Raw genomic sequence first — 26,389 nt, forward strand, 5'->3', positions numbered from 1 at the left:
AACCCAGTCTTAGTTTCTAGCTGGAAATTCAGAAGGGATGGAGCCAGCCTTTCTTCCCCTGGGAGGGAGTTTTGGGGTGCTGTTACATTTGGGGTGCGGTTGCAGGGAAAGCTCTGTCACATGTGGCCGCCAGCCTAGCTTCATGGAGCAATGAGACACACAACAGGACCCCTGGTGAAGATTTTAAATGTTGGGCAGAGGCTATCTTTCAGATATTCTGGCTCCAGGCCATTTAGAACTTCGCAGGGAAAGCCAGTATTCTCTGAAGATGCCAGCCACAGATGCTGGCGAAAAGTCAGGAATAAACTCTCCTAGAACATAGCCACATAGCTTGAAAAACCCACAAAAAAACTTCAATTGCTCTTGAAAGCTAATGGGAAGCCAGTGCAAGACTGATTTTTAAATGATCACAAAAATGCACACCTGACGATAGCTGCTGACTGCTGCATTTTTGCACCAGTTGCGGCTTCTGAATACTTTTCAAGGGTAGCTCCATATAGATTGCAAGACAATAGTCTTATTCGGGGAAGTAATTAAAACATGTATGACTCTGGACAGATTTGACCAGCAGATGCAACAGGGATAAATTGTTGGGAGTTCATGTATCCAAGTTTTTGTTTTTAAATACCACAGCATAGTGTGCTTTTATGTGAGAACTAAGGTGGCCTATGCAAAAGGAAGCAGGGCTCCTGTACCTCTAACAGTTGTGGGAAAAAGGAATTTAAGCTGACACTGCCTGCTGATAGTCTACCCACTCTAACTATTCAAAGAGTAGGAGTCTTATCCTTTTTCAACATCTGACCATGTGCAAGTGAACACTAATATTGTCATGTGTCAGTAGGGTGGCCACATGACAAAGAAAATAGAGCCTTTGTGAATTTAATATCTATGCAGGAATTTCAGTAGGTGCATCTTGTTATGCCAGACCCTTCAGCTGAAATTCTATTTTCCGCACCAATAAAGTATTTGAGGCCTACCCTCTTCATCATATGGCCAGTGTAGCCATTGACTTGGGATGATGGGAGCTGTAGTACAACTTATCTGAATGGCATGGTTTGTAGGAAGTCTAGTGTGTATGAACTGGCAGCAGTTCTCCAGGGTTTTAGACACACCAGCCTTTCACAGCCCTAACTTGGAGATGACAGGATTTGAACCTGGGATCTTTTGTATGCAAAGCACGTACTCCAAAACTGCATTAAGGTACTTCTCTGACGTATGCCTGCATGGAACACATGGTCACTTAAATACAAGGATTGCTTTCCTCCCTACAGACTAATCTCATAGGCATGTTCCTACAGGATTCACACAGATTTCAGTGGAATTGCAGCCCTATAGTGCAATCCTAACTCAAAGGTGTAGGGAATTAAGAATACACAGAAGACTCTTGTGCCAGCTGAAAAGATAGTCTGTTAGCCAAACTGCCTTCTGCAATCATAGCCCCTCTCTGCCAGTTGATCTCAGAGATCTGCCAGTACAACTGCTCTGCCGGCTGACCTTAGATAGCAGAAGAGCCAAAAGATGACAGAGTGAGGAAGTCACTGAGGGCCTGAACAGACAGGCCAAAATAAAGCTGCTTTGGGTCACTTTGGAGGTGTGCTGTTAAATGGCACACACATCTTAAGAGGCCAGAAGCTGCACCAAAGCTGCACTTTAGTCCTTAGGACTGTAGCATGGCTTTGGTGCAGTTTCCAGCCTCTTAGGACACATTCAGCATTTAAACAGCATACCTCCAAAGTGACCTGAAGCAGCTTTATTTTGGCCAGTCTGTTTGGACCCTGAGTTACACCAAATCCAGACCTCCCCCAGCACAGAAAACAACCATGATGCTTGCACAGTTGGGTCAAGGCAAGAGTAATCCTAAATATTTTCCACAAACCCTAGGCTATGACTGCATTTGCACTGCAGAAATAATGCAGTTTGACAATGCTTTAACTGTCATGTCTCCATCCTATGAAATCCTGGGATTTATCATTGTTGTGGCACCAGAGCTCTCTGACAGAGAAGGCTAAATAACTCACAAACTACAAACCCCAGACTTCCATGACATTGAGCCATGGCAAAGAAATGTCAGACCACATTAATTCTGCAGTGTAGATGCAGCCTGAGAGGCAGTGCTTCCTCTGTCCTAGTGTTGACTAAGCTAGCTCTCTCAACAATATTTGTGAGTTAGGACTGCACTCCTAGTGAGACAGGCTCCAGAGCCAGAGTACAGAAAGCACTTCTCCTCCTCCCCCAGTACCTTTGCTGAGAGCAATGTCCTCAGAAGACCTTGTCAGGAAAAAAAAATAAGCAGGAAACCGCCAAGCAGCTCTATCTTGTAAATCATGTTTTCTGCAGTGGTACAAAATCTGAGGATTTCTGCTGCAGCTGCATTCCTTTGCCTACTGCTTGTATGCTAAGACAGAGCCCCCTCCCCATCTTCACATCTTTATCATTATCTCAAGACCAACACACATGTGTCTCCGCTAGCATATCTCTGTTGACCAAAGGATCAGTATGTTGTGATTCTTGCAGAACTACCCTCCTGAAATCTGCCCTTGGATTATGCTGGTCTTCAGTTCCTTGGTTGTGTTTGCAACTTTGTTTTGCTCTGTTTTCCTGGCAGGCTGCCCGATGGATCCTTTCCGGTAAATCACCAATTATGAAATGTAAAAGGATGCAGAGAGTAGGATGTAACATAGAATTAAACCATGGATCAGAGGTTAAGTGCTTTCCACTTTCTGTAGCATAATGTAGCATTAGAGAGGTTTGGAGAAGGGAGATGCCGCTACGGTCCAAAACACACTGCAGAAATAATCTAGTTTGAGACCACTTTAACTGCCCTATCTCAAGGCTAGGGGATTTTAGGAACTGTAGTTTTGTGAAACAGCCTTCTCTGTCAGAGAGTTCTGGTGCCACAATAAACAACAATTCCAAGGATTCCTTAGCACTGAGCCAGGGCACTTAAGGCTGTCTCAAATTGGATTATTTCTGCAATGTGTTTTGGACCTATGTCAGCCCTGATATTGTCCTCTATGAAAGACTTTCCTGGATGCAAGTAGTTGTTGAATCAAGACAAATATATGATAACCCCACCATCCTGATGTCTCAAACCACTTGCTAGTAGCTGTTCTTTAGCTAATACTAGGCTTGTCACAGTTCCCCCTGTAACAGCACATTTTGGACCATGGGTGTGTGCATCTGTGGATGCATACACAGAGAAGCAGTTTGAGGCACTGAGGGTGTTTAGCCTGTTAACCCCAATACTGTACCGCTTAACAGTACTCAGCATGTATGATTACAGATTATGTAGCTGCAATAAATGGAATAAGGAGGAATGAAGCTATGTTGGCTTCAAAGGAATTGGAAATTTATAATTTCATAATGAACTGACAGCCAGTATGGTGTAGTGGTTTGAGATTGGACTATGACACTGGAGACCAGGGTTCAGTCCCACGCTCAGTCTTGAAACCCACTGGGTGACTTTGGAGAGGTCACGTGCTCTCAGCCTCAGGGGAAGGCAATGGCAAATCTCCTTGGGACAAATCTTGCCAAGAAAACCCTGTGACAGGGTTGCCATAAGTCAGACATGACTTGAAGGCACACAACAACAACAATTGGAGGAGCTCTGCTATTAGGCAGGGTGAAGGGGCTACCTCATGCGGCAGATAGTAGGAGGCAACAACAGGCTTCTGGAGGGAAGAGCTGTGTACTATACCCCTGTCCAGCACTCTCTAATCTGGCCTGTGGCCTTTGGGTGGAAGATGGTAACCCACCAGCCAGTAACCCACTGACATTCTAGTTGGCTTTTGGAATGAGAGAGGATGCCATCTTTTTATTCACCTCAGACAGCAAAATTCCTTGCAGTAGCCGCACTTGTGATATCTCTAGTACTAAGCTTTACCACTGGCTGGCGGGTGCTAAGCTTTCACCAGCAGGGCTGAATCAGTGGCATCACTAGGGTTGTTGTCACTCAGTGCAGTAGTCATTCTCAACCTCATTGACCTCCTCCTATACCACGCCATACAGAATCCTGAATCATGTTTTTTGTACTAATGCTACTCATAAATCACAATTCCCATATATCACTGAAAGTAATGGTAATGGTTGTGACATAAACAACTAGCAAAATTAAAATTATACCTTTAAATTACAATATCATTTAATTTTTTTCAGATTATTTTTTTTGAAATTTTAATTTTAAAAAACCTGGGGAGTCTCCTTTCTCTTCCCAGTGAGCCTCACCCCGCTCACCCCAACTCTTCAGCATTTTAATGGGATACAGGTGAATGCCACAGCCTGTTTCTGCCAAAGGCAGATGTTTGAGGAGCATTGGTGTCACCCCCTCTTAGGGTGACACCTGGTGCAGTCCGCACCCCCTTAATGATGCCACTGACTCATGCTTGTTTTGAAATCTCATGCCCTTGCCAAACCAAGTTCATGGTGGTTTTCTCTTTGTTATCTCCTTTTGGGTTTCATTCACTTATTTGTATGTGTTTCACAGAATCCATGTGGTGCCTTCTATTGTCCTCCAGAATCACCTTCCCCCAGTGGTACCACCATTATTATTATTATTATTATTATTATTATTATTATTAATTTCTTACCCTACCCTCCCCATCAATCATGGCGGGGAACAGCAACAATTAACAGACACACCATATAAGCTTAAAAGGACGTACATACAGTTTAAAAGGATGAGATCTACACAATCCACATTTAAAATTAAGCCTGGTGGAAGAGACTGGTCTTTACTACTCTTTTAAATATCTGGGTATAAATGTTGAATAAATGTATGGTAAGCTTACTTTCAGCACAGAATAGCATGTAGGGTAGGAGGTAAGCAACTTACGACCAACAAGATATTTTGGACTACAGATCCTATGAGGCCCAGTGAGCATGGGCTAGTAATCAGTGTTTATGGGAGCGGTACTCCAATAGCACCTGAAGGGTCTCAGTCTGCTTACCTGGGTGTATGTGGTTTACTATCTGTTCTGCAGAACTAGGATACTGAGGACACAGGGTCATTCCAGTTATAGTCACAGTTGTCATAACTAATCGGGTGGATCAGATCCATTGCAGAGGCCCCCAGTTGTGTCATTGTCCTGCTGTTGACCCTGTTTGGCTCAATTGCTGGAGGAACTGCTTTCAGCATCTATCCCTGATGTAATGAGCCAAATGATTGCATGTGTAAGGAATTCTAAGAATTATGTGACGGATGTTTGTAGGAAAAATGGCATTGTTCAGAAATTTGTGAAGGAATGGATGGAACTTTTATACCCAGCCTGGAAGTGCTTCAGTCCTTAGTGTTTCATGGAGTTTGTTTCAAACCATGTGGCACTGGGCTATTTTCATACTTCTATGTTTACATTCCTTAAGCCTGCCTGGCTCCCTTTTCTGTCCTAGCTAGTCATGTGAGCGGACTGAAAGTGTGTGTTGGAGACAATACCCCTCTCCCTCCCAACCATTCTAAGCACAGAAAGGCCTGGGAGTAAAGGCGCCTGTGTTCTTCTTCCAATTCACAAAACAGAGTCAAGCAGAAACACAACTGGAGTTTATGCCCAAGATCTGGAGCAAGTTTGTTGTTGCTATGTGCCTTCAAATAATTTCTGACTTATGTCAAGCCCAAGGTGAACCTATCATAGGGTTTTCTTGGCAAATTTCTTCAGAGGGGGTTTGCCATTGCCATCCTCTGAGGCTGAGAGATTGTGGCTTGCCCATGGTCACCCAGTGGGCTCCCATGGCCAAGCTGGGATTCGTATCTCTTTCCCAAATAGTGGTTCCTGGCTTTTCTTGTGCAAAATAAGCCTTGGTCCATTTGAGCAGAATTAAGGTTTTCTTATGCAAGACCAACCTTATGAATCATGCAAATTGAAGGTCTGTAGAAGACCAGATGATAACTGCATCCAACTAAGACAGGATCCTTTAAGTATAAAATGTTGCCATCTCCACATGTTGATCCTCGTTTTTCTATCGCTGCCAGACAAGAAAGTGCATTGTCTAAACCATGGCTGTGCAAGTGTTTTGGACTGCAACTCCCATGATCCATTACCATTGGCTATGCTGCAGAGGCATCTAAGAATTGAACTCCAAAACATCCAGTGGACTAATGTTACCTAGTGCAGGACCATAAACTGCTAACTTCAGGATTTAGGGAGGGACTTGAACCTAAAAGAGAGGAGGTGTACAAATAGAGAACCTTCCACATTGCACCTTGGCTACCATAGAGCCATTGCACAGATTGAGGATGAGAGTGCTGCTGGGATTTTGGGACTCCTTGCTAGTCTTGGGGGGCTGTAGCAAATGTCCAGATTTACTGAAATCTGGAGCTGGCTTTGTGCCTCACTGCCTCCATCCTGGAGATTAGTTATTTGCATAATCACTGGATGAGCGGGTGGACAAGCCGCCTGAAAAGGACTTGACGTGGAATATTAAAGAGAAGAGGCGGAAAGTGGCAGCTGGTGGGAAAAGGAAGCAAGCAGCAGAAGAAAGTGGCTGAGAACAATAAGGAGACAGAGTGTGCAGGAGGAACTAAAAGGCTGAACATCCAGATCACTGCAATTGTTACAACAGGGCAAAGCAGAATCAGGGAAGAAGGTGGTAAACAGACAATGACTTATTCCCCAGCACCCAGGAAAAAGACATGATTCCCATAAGAAGGCATTTTCTGGATGATTTTTCCCAGGTTGCTGCATTTCATGGTAGAATATGGTCCCTGGTGGCTCTCGTGTAAAACAAGTAGTACATTGCTGTAGGCAGTTTGGGTTTAAATTGCATAAAGCCAGTGGCAATCCTGCATGTGAGAGTTCCTCTGTTTTCTCCCATCCAAGTTGGGAGACTCATATTGATTGCATCAACTTACTTGCACAAGGGTTGCTGCCTATTGCAAAGAGCAGTTTGTGCACTGTTGGTCTTTTCCTGGTGCTTCATTGAGAGCCACAGAGCAGGCGTACGGAACTAGTTCCTTGATTCAGGCTATTCAAAATGTTTTGCAAGATTTTCATTTTCACTTCAAACCTTTTTTTGGACAACCGCTGGCCCTACCTCTCCTCTCATCTATGCATTCATTCCAGAGCTTGGAAAGGTAATTTTTTGGACTCCCAACCACACTGGCCAGGGATTCTGGTAGCTGTAGTCCAAGAGGTACCATTTGTTCATCCATATATAAACAGAAAGCCAGGATAGGGTGCATAGTATAAACCCATCTTCACCATTCCCTGAATGCCTTCATAGAGATGTTGCTTGCATCATACTACAATGGAGTTCAAAATATCTTGCAATCTTCTGAGATGCCTAAAAAAATGAAAGGCATCGTGTTAACTATCCTCTGATGGCAACAAAATAAAATAGAATTAGAAATCATGCTATATAAGGCCAAGGAGGTGGTGACCTAATTCTGTGGGGGGGGGGAGGATGGGGGGGAATCTGTGAGTGGGGAGTTGGCTTTATCCAAAGAAATTGCTTGGGGCTTAGGTTTCTTTTAAGCTTCATGAAGATCAGGTTGCAATGGAAAAGTATGTAGCAAGTGAAAGTGACAAGTGAATCTAGGCTAACTAGAGTGTGAGCGAATCAGCTAATTTTGGCTCAGAAGGGTTGCCACAGGCCTAATCCCAAGGATGCCCCCTTCTTCTCTACAGTTTTCCTCCTCCCACCATGTATACCAGCCTCTGTCTCTGGTCAAGACAGACAAAGGTGCCCAAAAACCACTCCTTCCTATGATAGCAACATAAGAAGTGTGCCCAGGTCATTCCCCTATCTCCATGGGTCATTCCTGTGTGGAAACCAAACAAAGGAGAGTTCTTAATGTGTTGGTTCGTACCTCTTCAAGAAGGCAGGTGGAGGTGTCAAAGGTTGAGTCTACATCTCCTCAGAAGCAATTTTAGTCCATGGCAGGGGCTTCCATGAAGGGATGTTCTTATCATATACAATCATAGAGTTGGAAGAGACCACAAGGGCCATCCAGTCCAACCCCCTGCCATGCAGCAAATCACAATGAAAGCATCCCCATTGACAGATGTCCATCCAGCCTCTGCTTAAAGACCTCCAAGGAGGGAGACTCCACTACACTCTGAGGGAGCGTGTTCCACTGTCAAACAGCCCTTACTGTCAGGAAGTTCCTCCTAATGTTGAGCTGGAATCTCTTTTCCTGCAGCTTGCATCCATTGTTCTGGGTCCTGTTCTCTGGAGCAGCAGAAAACAAGCTTGCTCCCTCCTCAATATGACATCCCTTCACATTTAAACAGGGCTATCATATCACCTCTTAACCTTCTCTTCTCCAGGCTAAACATCCCCAGCTCCCTAAGTCGTTCCTCATAGGGCATGGTTTCCAGACCCTTCACCTACAAAAGCCAATCCTTCCACTTACAACATGAATGTGTTGGGAATATGAGTTCAAGCCTAGCCTTCCCTTTGACACTTTCTGTAGCTGGTTTCTCACTATAATCTTTTGCATCCATTATGTGAAAGCAAATGTGACAGACTGCCTGAGATAGAGCTATGGGTTCAAAAATATGACTTTCACCACTCAGAAACTTGAACTCACTCAGAGCCCGTACAGACAGGCCAAAATAAAGCTGCTCTGGGTCACTTTAGAGCTATGCTGTTTAAATAATGTGTGCGTCCTAAGAGGCCAGAAGCCACACCAAAGCTACACTCCAGTCCAGCTATGCTTTGGCGCAGCTTCTGGCCTCTTAAGATGCGTATGTTATTTAAACAGCATACCTCCAAAGTGATCTGGAGCACCTTTATTTTGGCCTATCTGTACAGGCCCTCAGTGAAACTGGGCAGGATGTTATTTTTTTTTCTCAGTGGGACACCACCTCCTCCTATTACCACCTGTAATAGGGTGACTTGGAGGTCTCTCATTTATGGGGTCGCCATAAGTCAAAGTCAATTTGATGACAGTTAACAGCTACAAGTCCACCACAGCTAGAGAGCCAAAGGTTTGCTAATCTGGCTCTAATATAATTGCTATTGGTCTGCTGACTTCTAATAAGCATGATGGTGGTGATATGGATGTTGTATTTCACTGATGTCATCAAATTCAAATCAATAGAAATGTGATAGCATACAATGGAATACTGTCTGTGGTGTGTGCGTGCATGTGCACATACACACACACACACATATTGGCATCTGCACAGCTTTTCTTTTCTTTCCTTCTTAGAGTGGTGTGCAAATTCTTGCAATTAAGTCCACAAATGCACTTACTAATCTAAAGCCCCACACACAAATACATCTGCCCTCAGAACCATGCATCTGGCTTCTAGTAAGCAGGTAAGTATCTCTGTTTTGAGGAGATGGGTAATAACAAAATCTGTGAAGCCTTCTAGGCTGGGAGTCTGTTTTCCTCTTGCAGTGCCTGAGTGAGGGTCTTCTAAGATGGCACTTGCCTTCTTTGTGTGCTGCAGCTCTGTGACGCCGTTCTAAAAATCACTTTCCTCCCACTATCTACAGGATATCCTACGTGAGGGAGATACAGACCATGATGGAGAACTTAATTTTGAGGAATTTGCCCGCTATCTCCAGGAGCGTGAACGCAAGCTGCTGCTGATGTTCCACAGCCTGGACCGCAACCATGATGGTATGAAGTCTTCTTTCTCAGTTAGGGCAATGCCTGCCAGAGTCCATGCTAGCTACCAGTATTTCTTTAGTCTCCTACCCACAGTCTTAGTCTAAACATGAGACACTAAACCTGAGATACTGAACCTATTTTGGGGAGAGGGTTTATAAATTTTAACATTTCATAGACTCATAGAATCAGAGTTGGAAGAGACCACAAGACCATCCAGTCCAAACCCCTGCCATGCAGGAACTCTCAATGGAAGCATCCCCAACAGATGGCTATCGAGCCTCTGTTTAAAGACCTCTAAGGAAGGAGACTCCACCACACTCCGTTTCCACTGTTGAACAGCCCTTACTGTCAGGAAGTTCTTCCTAATGTTGAGGTGGAATCTCTTTTCCTATAGCTTGCATCCATTGTTCCGGGTCCTGTTCTCTGGAGCAGCAGAAAACAAGCTTGTTCCCTCCTCAATATGACATCCCTTCAAATATTTAAACAGGACTATCAAATCACCTCTTAACCTTTTCTTCTCCAGACTAAACATCCCCAGCTCCCTAAGTCTTTCCTCATAGGGCATGGTTTCCAGACCCTTCACCATTTTAGTCGCCCTCCTTTGGACACACTCCAGTTTCTCAACATCCTTTTTTAAATGTGGTGCCCAGAACTGGACACAGTATTCCAGGTGGGGCCTTACTAAAGCAGAATAGAGTGGCACTATTACTTCCCTTGATCTAGACCAGGGGTAGGCAACCTTTTTGAGCTGGGGGCTGAGTTGCTGTCCCTCAGACAACTGGGGGGCCGAAGCCAAAAAATAAATAATTAAATAATTTTTTAAAATTTAAATAAATAAATAAACCGGGACAAATGTAGGACAACATTTTCAAATGGTGGACACTTTTTTAAAAAAAGTGGAGGACACGCAAAAACATTTGCTGATTTAAAAAAAAATATGTTAATATAAATGCATGTTTCTGAGGCGTCTATAGACAATTGCCCCCCTTGCCCCTGCGTGCAAGAGGCCAAAGGCCCCGGCGGCAATCAGCGGCAGGACCAGGCTGGGGCCGGTCCCAAGGCCTCGCCGGGCCGCATCCGGCCTGCGGGCCGCAGGTTGCCTACCCCTGATCTAGAAACTATACTTCTGTTGATGCAGCCTAAAATTGCCTTGGTCGTTTTAGTTGCTGCATTGTACTGTTGACTCATGTTCATATTGTGATCTACTTGGACTCCTAGATCCCTTAAGTCTCCTTAAGCCAGGTTTCCCCCCATCCTGTAGCTATGCATTTCGTTTTTCTGCTCTAAGTGCAATACCTTACATTTCTCCGTGTTGAATTTCATTTTGTTAGCATTGGACTGAAACATGGTGCAGATTTCCCTCCCTGCTTACATGGAAGCCACCAGCTGCTAAAAGCCAGCTATATGACACAGCTGAAGTAATGCTCTAGGTGTGCCCACCCGTTTCCTCCTTGGCACACCTGCCAATGTCAGGACTCAGGCTGTGCTTGCTGCCAGCCAGAGGAGGTAGAGGTTTGGAGGAGAAGAATGTAGGAGTTTCTGTTCCTCCATGGGGCTCTAGTCTAGAGAGAGAGGCAGGAAGTGCCTGTACTGTTCTGCTTCCTTAATTAAGGGATATCTTCTTAACAACTCCTAGACAGCTCCAAGATAAAATCCAGGCACAACTCGCCTCCCTCTTTGCAAGTTTCTGGCCCCAGGGAGTGGGTGGCCATGCCTCCTGCTGTCCCACTTTCCAATTCCTACCTGATGACTGTAAACCCTTCCAGCTGGCTCTCTTCCCAAGTGGTGTTATGCTCCCTTTCATACACAGTCCTTGGACAGGCACATGATGAGCCCCTGGGTGCCAAACTCTGCATGGCTGGCTTCCCTCCCATTCTGGCCTAGTCGGATATAAGCCAGGCTCCCAGACAAGGTGGCTGCAGGCAGGGGGTTGTCGGGGAGGCTTCAGAGAATGGATTCAAACTCCTCAAGGACTGCCTGGCTTAGCGTTGCATCCCAGAACTGGTTCAAATGTGTCAAGAGGCCTGTGCATTGGGAGGCATAGCCCAGGGTGACCAGATGTTCTAACCGCACAGGAGGACAAGGCACCACAAACTGTAAGACGTTCAAGAGAAAAGGAGGACATTCCCACATTAAAACTAAAAACACTGACACAAATATAAATCCATGCTTTTTAGTCCTGCTCAAAATAGAAGACATTTTGGAATTCTTCCTGGACAGAAGATTGAAAAGGAGGATATGTCCTGGAAAAGGAGGACATCTGGTCATCCTGGCATAGCTTTACCCCAGCCTCTGTCTCTTTTCCTGCCCTGCAGCTAGGGACTGTGACACTGAGGCTGTATTTTTATGCCGGGAGACATTGGCTGCATCTGCACTGCAGAAATAATGCAGTTTGATACTATAACTGCCATGGCTCACTGCTATAGAATTCTGGGATTTATAGTTTGTATTGTCTCTTCGCAGCCTCCGTCCTTCCTACTGTGGTCTTGTCATTATGAAGTGTGAACCCCCAGGGTTTAGATTCTTCTTTGGTAACCACAGGGATTGTATGTATCCCTACTACTTTGAGATCTTCACTTTTAGCTTGGATAGCTGTCCCTTTCTCTAAGAACTCTGATTATGTTCTCACAAAAGGTTTATAACTCAGGTTACCAGCTGTTTACTGCTCTTTCTGCTGTGCATTTGAATAGCTGCCTGCTATGCAAACATTAAACAGGAAAGCTTTTCCTGGCATCAAAGTAAAATGTTAAAAGGTAGGGAGAAAGGCCAACATTTTTAAAAGAACAAAGCCCTGCTGTCCATTAGCTAGTCTGCTTTGAAGCAGTTAGTTCTAGAGCTTTAAAAGTGATTGTTCAATGTATACAGGGCCATCCCAAGACATTTTTCTGCCTGAGACAAAATAACAAATGGAGCATGACACCACCCCAGGTCAAGGCACATGGGTACATGATGCAAGAAATATAATTTTCTCATCTCTTCTGTTCCTAACTGGGGGGGGGGGGGTGTGTGTGTCACAATAATAACATAAATAAAGATCTGCTGACTGAGGTGACAATCTCAATTTTTTAAAATTAAGTTTTAATTCAAAAATTAAACAACTACAAGAAAAGCATAAGTATACAAACAGCCAAAGCAAACCATAAGACATGCACAAAACAACATAACCTTCCCCTCTTCTTTCTTCCGCCTTTGAGAAACAAATAAAAGATTTCCTGCCTGTCCTCTAATTGATTTTCTAAATAATAACATTATTTCCCCCTCTTTAATTTTCTGTTTTCCTCTTCTAACTTTATTATTTACCATAATATCAATCCACATTTCTTTCATTACACATCTATGCATACAAGGAAACAAAGGGGGAAAATAGGAGGGGGGAAAAGGTGCAAGTTATCTAGCTATCAAATCCAATAAGACTAATATCTTCCTTTAGTTGCTTAACATATTCTATAAATGGTTTCCAGTTTTCTATTTTAAAAAAACCCTCTTGTTTGTTTTCTTCTCGTCAAATTACTTAGTTTATCTAGTTGAGCCATTTCCATTACTTTTTCAAGCCAGTTGGTACATGTTGGAAAGTTATTAGTTTGCAACCATCTCACTTTAACAGTGGGTTGCGTCCTGAATGTAAAAGCAGAAGAGGGATTCAGGGGCTGGAAACAAATACAAATAAACATATATTATAATTACTAAAAAGACAGGACAACACTCCATGAACTATAACATAAAAACATCCAGGAAGCCAACAAACATGGAATCCCCCAAACTGCTCTTCCCAGCCACATTTTGTACAGTCAGTTCTCCCCACCCTGCCCTGGGTCACATTTTCCCTGCACCCTTGTTCATGATACCTTTACACATTCCATCCATCTGGCTAGCCAAGGCAAGTCTGAAGGCGAGCCTTTGCTTCAGCAAAGAGAAGGTGCTCCCTTAATGTACTTGTTTACCTGGATCTGCATAGCTAGGATCCCAGCAGGAGGCAGAAGCCATAAATAAACAGGCTTTCTGCATTGGGAAGTCCCTTGCAGATTATGGCCGGGTGAGCTGGAACTAATAAATTGTAAAGATGTGTAGAAATCCAGATTAAAAGGCCATGATCTGAAGACTTAATCGAAAGACTTAACAGTGGGGCAGCAACTAAAGTGTCAAATTGTAAACCCAAGTGATCCCCACCTATCCCCTTATGACCTTGCAATCCTTAATTAACTCTGTAGTGTCCAAGTTATCTAGATCAGGACTGGGGGATATGTGGTTCCCCAGAAGTTTTTGGACTGCAGTTCCCATCAACCCTCCCACCCCAGTCTCAAGTAGAGGGTTTTTATTTTTATTTTATTTTATTTTATTTTATTTTATTTTGGGCTCCTGTTATTTCTTCTTTATTGGTTTGTTTTCATTTCCCTCTGCCACCCCACATTTCTTTTAATCTTGTTTTGTCTTTCTTCTGCTGTTTACAGCTTTGGTTGCTTCTTTTGAGGAGGAGGAAGATAAGATGTTTAACCATTTACATTTTAAAAATGGATTTATGGTATATAAATGGATTGGGGGGAAGGTCAGGATATGCTATTCCTTTTTAATCATGATTGTAATTTTAACTGTTTGGTGTTTTAATACCTGTTGTAATCCACCTTGATTCCCTATCGGGAAAAGGCGAAATAGAAATAAATATGATTATGATGATGAGTATTATTGAGTATGGAAATGTTAGTCAAAAAATTGACCCCAAAAACCTCAGTTGACATATCCATAGGTCAATGTAAGTACTGTACTTTTAACTCTTATTAAAAAATAGGAATCATCCCCTGGTAAAAGGTAAGAGTATAATCTGTTTTAGAAGGACTGACCCCTTTCTCATCCACCCCTAAATTTTACCCTAAACGTATCCATGGTTCATATCAAAATCCATAATTTTGGTCCTCGACTTATACATGAGGTCGACTTATAGTCAAGTATATATAGTAATATACATCTTTTATTATCATCCATGGGTTATAAGAGAAGAGCAAGGTGATATAGAACTGGAGGTCAACGAGAGGGAAGAAAAACAAGAGATCAGCATCTGTTTGTTCCATGAAAAAGATCTAAAATGATAGAAAGGGAGAGAGTAGTGTTGTCTTTGGTCATGGCTGTCCAGTCCCTTTGCTCATCCACCGCAAGCACTGCAGTAGATAGATGGACAGACAAACCCTACAGAAGACACAGATTGTGCATAAACTAATCCCTTAGGCTAGAGAGCAGAAGGAAGAACACCTAAGTCTTCTCTTTCTGTTTTGGACGTTACAGGGACAAGTAGATCCTGCTGAATTCAGGAAGGTATTGCTTCCTTTGTTCCAGCAGTCTGGGCCAGAGTTTGGAAATCTGACTGATTTTGACTACATTAGCCATTCTTGGGAGGAGGATTCTGGGAAGTGTAGTCCAAAAAATAGATTTTCTATAAGGACGATATCACACAATGATTTTTGCAACTCCAATCCAAAGCCATTCCGGACCCAACCATGCAAATTTACGTTATTACGTGATAAATTATCACACGCAATTGCTGTCTATGCGGAGTCATTCCAAGCCCGATCCCAAGTCAATCCAAAGTCATTCCCGATGTAAATAAATTTGGTGAACTAGCGAATTCACAAATCTTTTTCCAAGGTCAATTCAAATCCAATTCGAATTGGTCTTGGAATGCAACTTTGCTTTGGTCCTGGTACACACACACACACACCCCGAATCTCCAAGGTGCCACCTTTCCCATGTTGTGGTGCTGCAGTTTTGCGCCATTTGCTTCCGGTACACTTGCCTCCGTTTGCCTCCTCTGTCCTTCTGCTTCCTCCTCCTCCTCTTCTTCCCTCTTGTTACCCTGATCTTGCCTCTGTTTGCACCCTCCGTCCTTCTCCTTCCTCCTCCTATATTTGTGTGTATGTGTGTGTGTGTGTGTGTATACACACATGTATGTATGTACATGTATGTATATCTGTGTGTATACATATATATATATATATATATATATACACACACATACATAAACATATATGTGTGTGTATATATATATGTCTATGTGTATGTATGTATATATGTGAATATATGTATATTTGGACACCACACGCGTGCGCACGCACACGCACATACTCGAGATTACACATGGCGGGAGTTGCAAGCATTGCTAAATTGTTGAAACACAATAAAAAATAGAATAAAATAGAAGGGAAGAAGAAACGCAAAACAGTCATTCACGTGAGGCTAGCATTCATGCGAAACAGGAAGTGGCCCCCTTCTTCACCCCGGAAGCATAAAAGTTCTCGATGCATTCAGAGACCCACTGAGCATGCGCAAGGGTGCCAATTGGAATTGGTGAATCCGCATGGTATAACAACTTATGTTGCATCCGCTCCATTTTGCCTCAGGAATGACTACAATTTTGCTCTTCACATGAGATAATTAATCATGTGAATTGGCTTGGAGTCAAACTGAATCTACTTCCCCTTCCCTTCGGAATGGCTTTGGATTGGAGTTCCAATTTTCACATGTGATAAACCTCTAAGTTTCTATCCAGGGTGACCCTTTGTTAGACTCTCCGAAGAGAAAGCTAGAGGGAGAAGATTGTTTTTCGGAGGAGAATTGAAAGTGGTTCAGGAAATGTTTGATCTCCAGTGGCATATGTACACAAACATACATTTTGTCCCACTATCTATTTGGTTTGGACAGGTTCTGAAACTATACAGAAAAACCTGCTACTAATGTTTGTCTGAGACCAACTTGGGTGAATGAGTACTATGGGCATCAGTCCCTTTTTGTAGTTACTATATAATGAGGCTGAACTCAGTGCATCTGAGGAGGTAGTCTGTAGTCTACAAAGGTCTATTCTGAAATAAATTAGTACCCTATATGATGCTACACAACTTCTGTCTACACTGAAAAGATGTATATGGCTATCTTTTTGAACATTTTTTAAAACTGGTCAACTTTCTGAAGAACTTGTGATCTGACTCTTGATTAAGCCAACAAACTATCAAGATAATGAATCAGAATGATCTTCTTATCCTCTTTGTAAGAGTTATTTGCTTCTGGCACAAATTCTAATGGAGGCCATTAAGAGTCACTAATTGACTGTCACCTTGTTTTGCAGCAGTTTTAGAATTTCTCACTGCATCTTTCCCTGGATAGTCAACCATACAATGCTCCTTTTATTTTCAGAAGTAAGAGAGGAGGATATGCTTGAATGTATTTCTGTGGGAGAAGCTTTGGGCTGAAAAGTGTCAAGGAGCTGCGGCTCTCTCCGAAGTAGGATCTGGTTCTAAAAATACTTAAGGTTGTGTGCTGTTCCTTGTTCAGTCTAAGAAAATGTATATAGACAGAAACATCAGAAGAGTCCACTGAATTTATTTGCTAACCTAGCAACTGCCAACTGCTTGCATAACTTTTTAGGCTAGACTACTGCAGTGAATTTTATTCTGGGCTGCCCTTGAAGACAGTTCATAAAGTGGTGCAAAGCACTCTAGCTATATCAGTGCTTAAATGGTTTGTTCCTAATGCAACGTTTATAAAAATAACAACACCCTTCCCTTATTTAAAATATATTTTAGTTAATTGGGCAGCAGGTTTTTAAAATACCATTTTTGATACAAGTGATTGCAAAAATTAAGGATGGCAAACAGCATCTTAAAAGAAGCATGCCCTTTCTTTCTCAGGCAGGAGGAATGCCTCTTCAAGCAATTCCTGCTAAGGCATGTGAGTCTTTTCTTTTAAAGTGTGCCTGCTGCTCAGTCAGCTCTCTGCATTCTTACTGTGGATAAAAAACTAAAATCCTTGCTTTGCCTTCTTATGGGTCTTTATTCTTAAACTGGGCTCTGGTTGGACGACTGTTCAAACAAAAGATCCCTATGAAGCAAAGCATATATGGTCACTGTACAATCTATATGTATGCTTTGGGTTGGAATTCAGTTAGTACACCATGCTAGTGTACTCTCTCTATATATATCGGGGTAGAATCCAAAGATATAGCTGTGTTAGTCTGTAGAATCAGTATGTAGGGAGATATTGTAGCACCTTTGAGACTAACTGAAAAAGAGAGAGCTGCCAGCTTCTTTCTTTCAGTTAGTCTCAAAGGTGCTACAAGATCTCTCTACATATTTTATAAGTAAATTTAGAAATTTTAGTGAAAAATCAGCCCAAAAAACCTAGGTCAACTTATTCACGGGGCAATGTAGGCACTATACTTTGGACCAAAACAGATTACCCTTTTGCACCACTGTCTGGGCAGCTTTGGAGTGTGGCATTTATACACTGTATGTTCTGAAGCCTCCCTGGTCGTTTACACATGGGTGACTTCAAGGTGCTCCAACAATGTGGCGTTTATATGCTGCATGCCGCCAGAGTGTCTTAAGGCCAACTTCCAGCCATGGTGGGGCAGGAAAAACTGGCTTTTTGCTAGCCAAAAAGAAGCGGTTCTTTGACACTCTTTTTTCAGCTGGGTTAAAGATGGATTGGGGCTGCGGCATGTGGTTTCCACAGCCCCAGTCAGTCTTTGGAAGGGCCATCTGTTTCAGTCCTTTAACTCTTACGTAAAAGAAGCCATCCCCTTCTTTGGGCAGAGTGGCGAAATGCAAGAGCTTAGTCTGTCTCTGGATAGCCTGAAAGAAGCACCAACTCCCTCTACTCCCTCCACTGCAACACACTTCTGGCCTTTTTGAATGTCTGGGTAGGAAAATAGCAGTGTGTTGGTGGCTCTTTCTCATTCCCCTAAAAGAGTGCTGAGACAGTAGAGCAGGGGTAGGCAACCTGTGGCCCGCGGGCCGGATGTGGCCCAGCAAGGCCTTGGGACCGGCCCCAGCCCGGTCCTGCCGCCGATTGCCGCCGGGGCCTTTGGCCTCTTGGCGCGCAGGGGCAAGGGGGACAATTGTCTATAGACGCCTCAGAAACATGCATTTATATTAACATTTTTTAAAAAATCAGCAAATGTTTTTGCATGTCCTCCACTTTTTTTAAAAAAGTGTCCACCATTTGACTATTTGTCCTACATTTATCCCAGTTTATTTATTTATTTAAATTTTTAAAAAATTATGTAATTATTTATTTTTTGACTTCGGCCCCCCAGTTGTCTGAGGGACAGCAACCCGGCCCCCGGCTCAAAAAGGTTGCCTACCCCTGCAGTAGAGGGGGTCAGTGCTTCTTTTAGGTGCTCCTGAGATGAACTAATCTCTTGCCTTTCACCACTCTACTCAGAGGATAGAATGGTTCTTTTTTTTAAATAAGAGTTACTACTGTACCTTACTCTTGCCTTTACATCCTTTTTGACGTGTGCATTTTCTTACTCTTGCCTGTGCCTGGTCATCTTCCTTATATATCACACCATTTATTGTAGTTCCCTCCTCATCCATCCAGCCTTTAGGATGAGCACAAACAGTTATGTCTGCTGGAACATCCTTTACATCTTTGTGACATACCCTCAATTTATCCATATCAAAATCCATAATGTTGGCCCCCAAACCTGCCCTCAACTTATGAGCTTGACCTATACAAAAGTATATACAGTAGACATTGGCAGGGAAGCATTTCAAGATCTTGTAGTGGTGATGAGGGAATGCAAGCAAAATCTGCCTTCACTTCCATCTTAGTTCCCACATCTGTGGCCTTCTTTCTCCTCCTATCACAACTGCCAGCATGGTTATGCCAGTGTGGTTGAACGACAGGATTCTGGGCACTGCTTCGGAAGCTGGTATAGGAAGAAGAGTCTTTTGAAATGTACTCTTTCCAGCTTGAATCATTTTAAGGAGTGTCAAAATGTAAACATTGGTCTTTAAGAGATCTTGAAACCATACAAAACCTGGCTGTTTGCCTGTGCACAAAGAGAGTCAGTGTATACGCTTGGAGTAGTGATCTCTCTTTAAAACTGTCTTTTGCTCTCTGAGAAAAAAAGAAGAAACTTGCCTCCAGTCTGAGAGGGAGGCTGGCAAGAAAAGAGGGCACATTTCAGAGAGTGAACCCTTGCAAGGAAATGGAACTTCAAAAACCCAGCGAAATGAATTGAACATACAAATACAACTGGTATGAGTTTATAACACCTCTTCATCTAAGTTATCTTTTTTTAATGCTCAAGCCAGAACACAGTGGACTCATTTTGTACCATAATTGTTCTGATACAGCTTCCATACCAGTATCTTGGAGAAAATGTAACTATTCTTAACTGGAATCACAAAGTCCACCTAATAACCTCTCTTGGTCAAATTCAGCCAGCTTTTTCCATTTCAGCCATGTGCGTGACCATTCTGCAGCCTTTCTCCAGCTATAGTGAAGCCTGGGAACGTTGAGATGTATTCCTAGTACCTGACCACAGTAATCAATTCCCCCTCTTTTTTTTTACTTGAGACACCATCTCCTGTTGTCTTCCAGTCTGGAGCAGGCACCAAGCAAAGTCCTTTTCCTATTATTATTATTATTATTATTAACCTTTATTTATGAAGCGCTGTAAATTTACACAGCGCTGTACATGCAATCTTTTTAGTTAGACGGTTCCCTGCCCTCAGGCTTACAATCTAAAAAGACATGACACAGAAGGAGAAGGGAGTGGTGACGGGAAAGGGTAAGAGGTCCAGCAGTTCCTCTCTACCTCCGAGGCCTGGACCAAGGCAGATGGACTGGAGGGAGGGCTTGGCTCCAAAATGGAAGGTTAATCATTATCCAGGGAAAATACATACTCACAGGTAGGATAATACATATACAGTACATAGCAATACAGGAAATGGATCGATAAACAGCCAACAACAGAACATCAGATAGTAAGCGACAATTATGCGATGCCTGGGAAGGCTTCTCTGAACAGGATGGTTTTCAGCTCCGTTTTGAAGCTGGTTAAAGAAGTGATGGCTCTTGCTTGTGGAGGAAGAAGGTTCCAAGAGTGAGGGGCAGCAAGTGAAAAGGGGCGAATCCGAGATGGGGCAGAGGAAATCCTGGGCTGAGACAGGAACCCTTGACTACCAGAACGGAGGGCCCTGGTGGGAAGGTGAGGAGAAAGAAGGTCTGATAAGTAAGGAGGGGCCAGTCCATGGAGGGCTTTGAATGTCGACAGCAGGAGCTTATACTGAATGCGGAAAGGGAGAGGGAGCCAGTGAAGGGATGCCAACACAGGAGAGATGTGGTCAGAGCGGTGGGTGGAAGTGATAATGCGTGCAGCTGAATGCTGGACAGAGATTAAGGGACGGAGGTGAGAAAAAGGAAGACCAGCCAGGAGGACATTACAGTAATCAAGTCGTGAGACCACTAGGGCATGGACCAGGATCTTGGCAGTAGAGGCGGAGAGATATGGTCGGATTTTGGCAATATTGTACAAAAAGAATCTACAAGCCTTGGCTGTGGTCTGGATCTGAGGGATACACGACAGAGAAGAGTCAAAGATAAAGCCAAGACTGCGGGCTTGCTGGACTGGTTGAATGGAGATGTTGTCCACAGAGACAGAAAAGGAGTGTTGAAGGTTGGGGTTAGGAGGAAAGACAAGAAGCTCCGTCTTGGACATGTTGAGCTTCAACCGCCGATGGCGCATCCACTGCGAGACAGCTGTAAGGCAAGACGAGACTTGCTGTTCAAGCCTTGGAGAAAGGTCAGGGGCAGAAAGATACAGCTGGGTGTCATCAGCATACAGATGGTAGGAAAAGCCAAAAGAGCTGATGAGTTTTCCTAAGGACAGTGTGTAGAGAGAAAATAGAAGGGGACCCAGAACAGAGCCCTGGGGAACTCCAACAGATAAGGGAACAGGAGAAGAAGTCTGACCCCCTGCAACTACTGCAAAAGATCTGCCAGACAAGTAAGATCTAAACCAGTCGAGAACAGAGTCTGAGAACCCAAGGTCAGAGAGTATGTCAATTAGGAGACAGTGATCAACAGTGTCAAAGGCTGCAGACAAATCGAGAAGAATGAGAACAGAGTAAAGGCCATTAGCCTTGGCCTGTAAAAGGTCATTCGAGATCTTAGTGAGAGCTGTCTCTGTAGAATGCCTTGGGCGGAAACCAGACTGAAAGGGATCGAGAATGGAGTTGGCTTCAAGAAACTCAAGACAGCGCGAATAGACAACCCGTTCCAAAACCTTAGAAAGAAAGGGGAGAAGAGAAATCGGACGATAGCTAGACAAGGAGGAGGGGTCAAGAGAAGGTTTTTTCAGAATTGGGGAAATGAGAGCATGTTTGAAGTCCGAGGGGAAGGAGCCTGTAGAGAGAGAGAGATTGAAGATATGGAGGAGCGAGGGCAGAAAGGAGGGAGCTATAGAGATTAGAAGACGAGTAGGAATAGGATCAAGAGGACAGGTAGCAGGTTTGGAAGAGTTCAGAAGTGTAGAGAGTTCATCCAAAGAGGCAGGAGGAAAGACAGAAAATTTGTTAGGCGAAGGCGATAGAAGATTAAGAGCAGAAGAATCAGGAGGGACTATCTCAGAGCGAATAGTGGTAATCTTAGAGATGAAATAGTTAGCAAAGTCATTAGGAGAGAAAGATGAAGAGACAGGAGGAGAGGGAGGTTTAAGCAAAGTATTGAAGGTGGAGAACAAACGCTGCGGGCACCTCTCATTGGCAGAGATCAATGATTTGTAATAATTCTGTTTTGCCATAGAGAGGGCGCGTGAGAAGGAAGAAAGAACAAATTTGAAATGGATAAAATCAGCCCACTTTTTGGACTTTCTCCAAAGACGTTCGGCCGCTCTAGAGCAGGACCGGAGAAACTTAATGTTGGGGGTAAGCCAGGGCTGAGGTCTAGTCTTGGAGGAAGAAGTGTGTACAGAGACAGGGGAAAAATGGTCAAGAGTTGAGGAAAGAGTGGAGTTAAATAAAGACATAGCTGAATCAGCAGAATCCCCGAGATTTAGGGAAGAGAGAGATGAATCCAGGGTCAGACCAAGATGGTTAGAGTCGACAGATTGAAGATCACGAAAAAGACGTTGAATAGTATGGCGAGGAGGAGGAGTATAAGTATAATTATTCAACATATAAACAATTATGCAGAGCTTGGAAACATTACTTTTTCAAACTATAATTCCTCAGTGACTGGGACAGTCTCGGAATTATAGTCCAAAAATGTCTTGGACTATAAGTCTTGTTTTAACTCAGGACTGTGGCCATGTGGCCCACTAGATATAGTGGGAGCTCACTTCCCATCAGGGCAAAACAGCTTGGCCAAAGTGAAGGATGCTGGGGATGGCAGTTCAGTAGCATCCAGCAAACTATTGGTGTCCTTTCCTGCTCTCAGGAGTCCCTGCCTAGCTCTGTTCCATTCTCACCTGTGTTTTACTGAATGCCTTTCAAATTGGGCTCTGTTTGTGCTCAGTCCCCTTTTCATTAGTTCATAACATTAGTGGGTAGGGAATTGCACAGAACGATCAGGTGGAAGCCGTCTTGGGTCCTGGCCTAAGAGAAAAGCAGCATATAAATAAAGTAAATAAAATAAATAATAAATAAAATAAAGAACTGAAGGGGCCAAGTGCTCCTAATGTCCCTTAAGAGCCACTTTTGTGCAGAGTTCTTGTCTTGTTATTTTGCAAAGTCTTGAATGATTTTGCTGGGCCCATGCCATCCTTCAGTCAAAACCATGCCTTAAAAAATGAGAACATGTTGCTGGAATACACTCTGCTTCCTCAATATTGTACACGTTCTTCCCATCCTTTCCCCACCCAGAACTTAGGAAAGTGACTTTTCTTAACCACACCTCCCAGAATCCCCCAACCAGTATGTCCAGCAACCTTTCTGGCTGGTTGGTTCTGGAAATTTCAGTAAAAAAAAAGGGAGGGAGGCTTTCCCAAGTTGATTTTGAACTGGCCTGTTAAGCGTTACATCAGCTCAACTGAGAGCTGCTATCAACCCTAAACAGACAGAGACCATGTAGACATGTAACAAATCCTAAACCAGCCTTCTCTGACCTTTTGTCCTCCAGATATGATGGACTACAATTTCCATCAATCTAATTATTGAAGTTGTAGTCCAACACACCTGGAGGTGGCACAGCTGCTTCATTTTTACCAGCAGCTGATACTCACCTGCTACACTAAATAAATGTAAATATATTCTAAGTACATGTAAGCAAATGCTTGGAGGGGGTTGTCTGTCACAAACCCCCTGTGGCTGGGATCCTATTGGTTTTAGCAGCAGAATTAAAAAGGTGGTAGCAAAGAAAGAAAGGGGGAGACAGCACAACAAAGGCTGCAAAAGGAAGATGCCATTTCTATACCACTTGTTTCTCAAATATTTGGCTTCTGCAGAGTCCAGGGAGCCTAAGCAATATGTCAAGGCTGACCAAGGAGCAGCACAGGCAATTTTCCAAGCATGCCCTGCCATGCTGCTAGGCTCTGAGCCCACCACCCAAGCCCAATTCTGGGAGCCAGACACTAAAGGAACATTAGCACGGAGGCAGCCTCCTCTCTCTGCTGCCATACACTATCATGAGAGTTCAAACATATTTTTAAAAAAATACTAGCATAGCAGATCATTATGCAAGCATAATGCCCCAGAAGAATCCTGGCCATTGTCTCAAAGGTACCAAGCAGTGCTCTTGCCTGGCCTGTCTCCCTAAGGTCCTTAGCACCAGAGATCATGAGATTGAACTGCAGGTTTTCTGCTTACAGAGAGTACTGTCCCACCAAGTACAACTGATATGCAAAGTGATCTTGCAGCACCTTTGAGACTAACCGAAAGAGTGAAAATGGTAGCATGCGCTTTTGCAAACTTGAGTCTACTTCCTCATGCATCCGAAGAAGTAGACTCAAGTCTAAAAAGCTCATGCTACCAACTTCTCTTTCAATTGGTCTCAAAGGTGCTGCAAGTTCCCTTTGCGTACTTATTTTCCAGACTAACACAGCTACATCTTGAAGTACAGTTGAGATACTGAGCCCCTTAGGCTATTAGAGGGAAATCATAATATTTATATTCCTCTACATTAATGTTTAGGTTGCAATCCATACCTATTAAAACTATAAGAACTGGATTACACATCCAATATTGGATTACAGTTCCACCCATGATCCATAGCAAAAAAATGTTCTCATGGTGCAGTGTGTAACTCCAGCATTTATAAACAGACTAAAATAGATGGTACAGGGTGTGATTTTTATTTTATTTTAAACATCCGGATTGTCAGTCAACTGACAAATAGATACAGGCATTGGTCCAACCTTCTCTTCCCCCTCCCTATGCCAGTCCGCAATCCAGGGAGAAACCATCCAGAGCTCGGGAATGTTGCTTTTTTGGATTCCAGCTCCCAGAATCCTGCAGCCTAGAATGGCCATTCTAACTGCAGGGATTCTGAGAGCTGTAATTCACCAAACAGTGACATTTCTGGAGAACTCCATTCAGCCACTGCTCTAGTTCTCAGCCTGGTCTGGATAAATCTTGGGGGTATTATGAGTTGCTGGTGCTACTGCTGCCAGGGAAGCTCTGTACCTTCCATGTATAAGTGTGTATGTGTGTGTGTGTTTGCATGTATCCATACCTTCAAGTCACCTGATGGCTTATGGAGACCCCATGGATTTCCTAGGGCTTTCTTTAGCAAGGTTTTGGCAGTTCCTTCCTCTGAAATATAGCCTACAGCACCTGGGATACCTTGCCAGTCTCCCAGTAATGTGCAAAATAGCAAACTGTTCTCCTTGCTTGCCACTAGAAGGCAGAATCTGGAAAGGTTAACCAACAGCTAAACATTCATATCACTGACATATACATATATATATCACACATATCTCGCCTGTATTCTCACTGCCTCTGAAATTGCAATTAGTTTGGATTTCTTTAGTCACAAGCAGCTTCTCATCCTGTGCATTCCTAGCAAAATAACCGCTGAAGCCATATATGCTTTTTTTCAGTTCTTAATAATTGAATTTTAGAACTAGAAGGGAGATTGGAGATCATGTAGTCCAGCCTGGCTGTTCAGTGCAGGAATCATCATGTAGGATGGACTCTCACTGCTACCCTGCTGGAGATCCAGGCAAGGGGGATAGGGATGAAATATGGTGTGAAAACAACCCCAATTCTTCTACTCACTGTCAACAAGGCAAACCTGGGGACCAAACAGGTTATCATTTATGTGGCTATGATTTGTGTTCATCCAGAAAGGAGCAAGGCATGGGCCTTGAAGAAATGGCTTTGAATTATGTTCACACAAATTCCCTGTGTGGGACTCCTTGGCTATCAACATTTACACTGAGAGCTTCTTTGCTTGGCTGTGCTGACTGTCTTTCAGAAGAGGCCTCAGTCTTTCTCTCCTCTTGCTTTCTTTACATCATCGCTGGTGAGCTTCAAAGTTTAAGAAAGTTACTTTTTTGCACAGCAACTCCTAGAACCCCACCCTCTGGCAGTGCTGGCTGGGGATGATGGAATTTATAGTCTTGGAAAAAGTAGCGTATCCATATTTGGGTATTCCTAAAATGCAGATCCTTGAGGTGGGGTAGTGTCTTTTCTAGAGCTATGCCTTCTTGCAGCTTGGGCCATGGCAGACACCTGCATCCTGCAGCCCCCTTCTCTGTCTCTTTTCCAGGTGGGACGCTGGCAGGGGGCTGAATATGGGAATCCAGAAGGCTGGTATGGCTGACTGCATGGTATCTCCCTCCTTGCTCTTACAGCATGCACCTCTTCCCCTCCCAGATGGACCCGAAAGTGCTGCCACCCTCACTGATTCACTGTTGCTCCTTCAAGAAATTCCTCAAAATCTGCTGATCCTTTGGCTCCTCTCCCCTCGTAGCCTGCTCCCTCAAGATTTGGGCACAGCTCAATTCCACTCACTAAAGGATCTCCCCAAGAACCCTCTTGGCAATTCAGATTCTCATAATTGATAAGTGTTGTGAACTGCACCCTGATTAACCACCAGATTGACTGACACCCTCTTTATCTCTCT

General features: G+C 43.5%; 1 protein-coding gene across 3 annotated transcripts in view; it reads left to right on the top strand.

The window, feature by feature from the left end:
* The window catches only part of SLC25A23 (solute carrier family 25 member 23), an 85,530-nt gene that overhangs the window by 14,592 nt on the left and 44,549 nt on the right, over positions 1 to 26,389 (top strand). For all 3 annotated transcript variants that reach the window (XR_016272369.1, XR_016272370.1, XM_089486508.1), the window contains exon 2: positions 9,436 to 9,562. Coding sequence is in view for 1 of the 3 variants with exons in the window: in XM_089486508.1 (XP_089342634.1) it covers positions 9,436 to 9,562 (127 nt within the window). In the remaining 2 variants the exon portion in view is untranslated. The remainder of the gene's footprint in view (positions 1 to 9,435; positions 9,563 to 26,389) is intronic.

This window comes from Sceloporus occidentalis, unplaced genomic scaffold (assembly GCF_023333645.1).
Source record: "Sceloporus occidentalis isolate IW3139 unplaced genomic scaffold, rSceOcc1.0.p SCAF_1, whole genome shotgun sequence".
In the NCBI taxonomy this organism is placed as follows: Eukaryota; Metazoa; Chordata; class Lepidosauria; order Squamata; family Phrynosomatidae; genus Sceloporus; species Sceloporus occidentalis.